This window comes from Fukomys damarensis, unplaced genomic scaffold, assembly GCF_012274545.1.
Source record: "Fukomys damarensis isolate Sample0158 unplaced genomic scaffold, DMR_v1.0_HiC HiC_scaffold_32, whole genome shotgun sequence".
Lineage (NCBI taxonomy): Eukaryota > Metazoa > Chordata > Mammalia > Rodentia > Bathyergidae > Fukomys > Fukomys damarensis.
The window spans coordinates 46,649,337-46,649,726 of record NW_022900944.1 but is presented as its reverse complement, the minus strand read 5'-3'; the positions used below and the strand labels follow the sequence as shown (position 1 = coordinate 46,649,726).

The 390-nt window shown below is 64.9% G+C and overlaps 1 protein-coding gene across 1 annotated transcript in view; it reads left to right on the top strand.

Annotated features, from left to right (window-relative positions):
• Nucleotides 1-51: 51 nt before the first annotated feature.
• Gins2 (GINS complex subunit 2) overlaps nucleotides 52-390 on the top strand; it is a 7,531-nt gene continuing 7,192 nt past the window's right edge. The window contains exon 1 of the mRNA XM_010627614.3: nucleotides 52-385. Within this exon, the coding sequence (XP_010625916.1) occupies nucleotides 296-385 (90 nt within the window). The 5' untranslated portion in view covers nucleotides 52-295. The remainder of the gene's footprint in view (nucleotides 386-390) is intronic.

The following is a 390-nucleotide window of genomic DNA, read 5'->3' as shown; positions in this document are numbered from 1 at the left end:
GGGACTAGGTCACGTGACGGGGCGGGCCCGGGAGGAGGATGGCAGGGGCAAGTCCAACGGGCGAGGCTAGGCTGACGCTCAGCCTCGCTCGGAATCGCCAATCCGAGTGGTCGTAACAAGAGCGGTCTGCGCCTTCCGCCGCCTTGCGGAGAGTGAGGCGTTCCGATTGGCCATCCGAGGCTGTTTTCCGGCCGGGGGCGGATCCCCTACCGTGGCGGGAAAAGCGGCGGCCGCGGCGCCAATTCCGAGACGCTAAGGGAGTTTTCGGGGTTCCCTGCTGGCGTGTGGCGTCGCCATGGACGCGACCGAGGTGGAGTTCTTGGCGGAGAAGGAGCTGGTTACCATCATCCCTAACTTCAGCCTGGACAAGATCTACCTGATTGGGGTGAG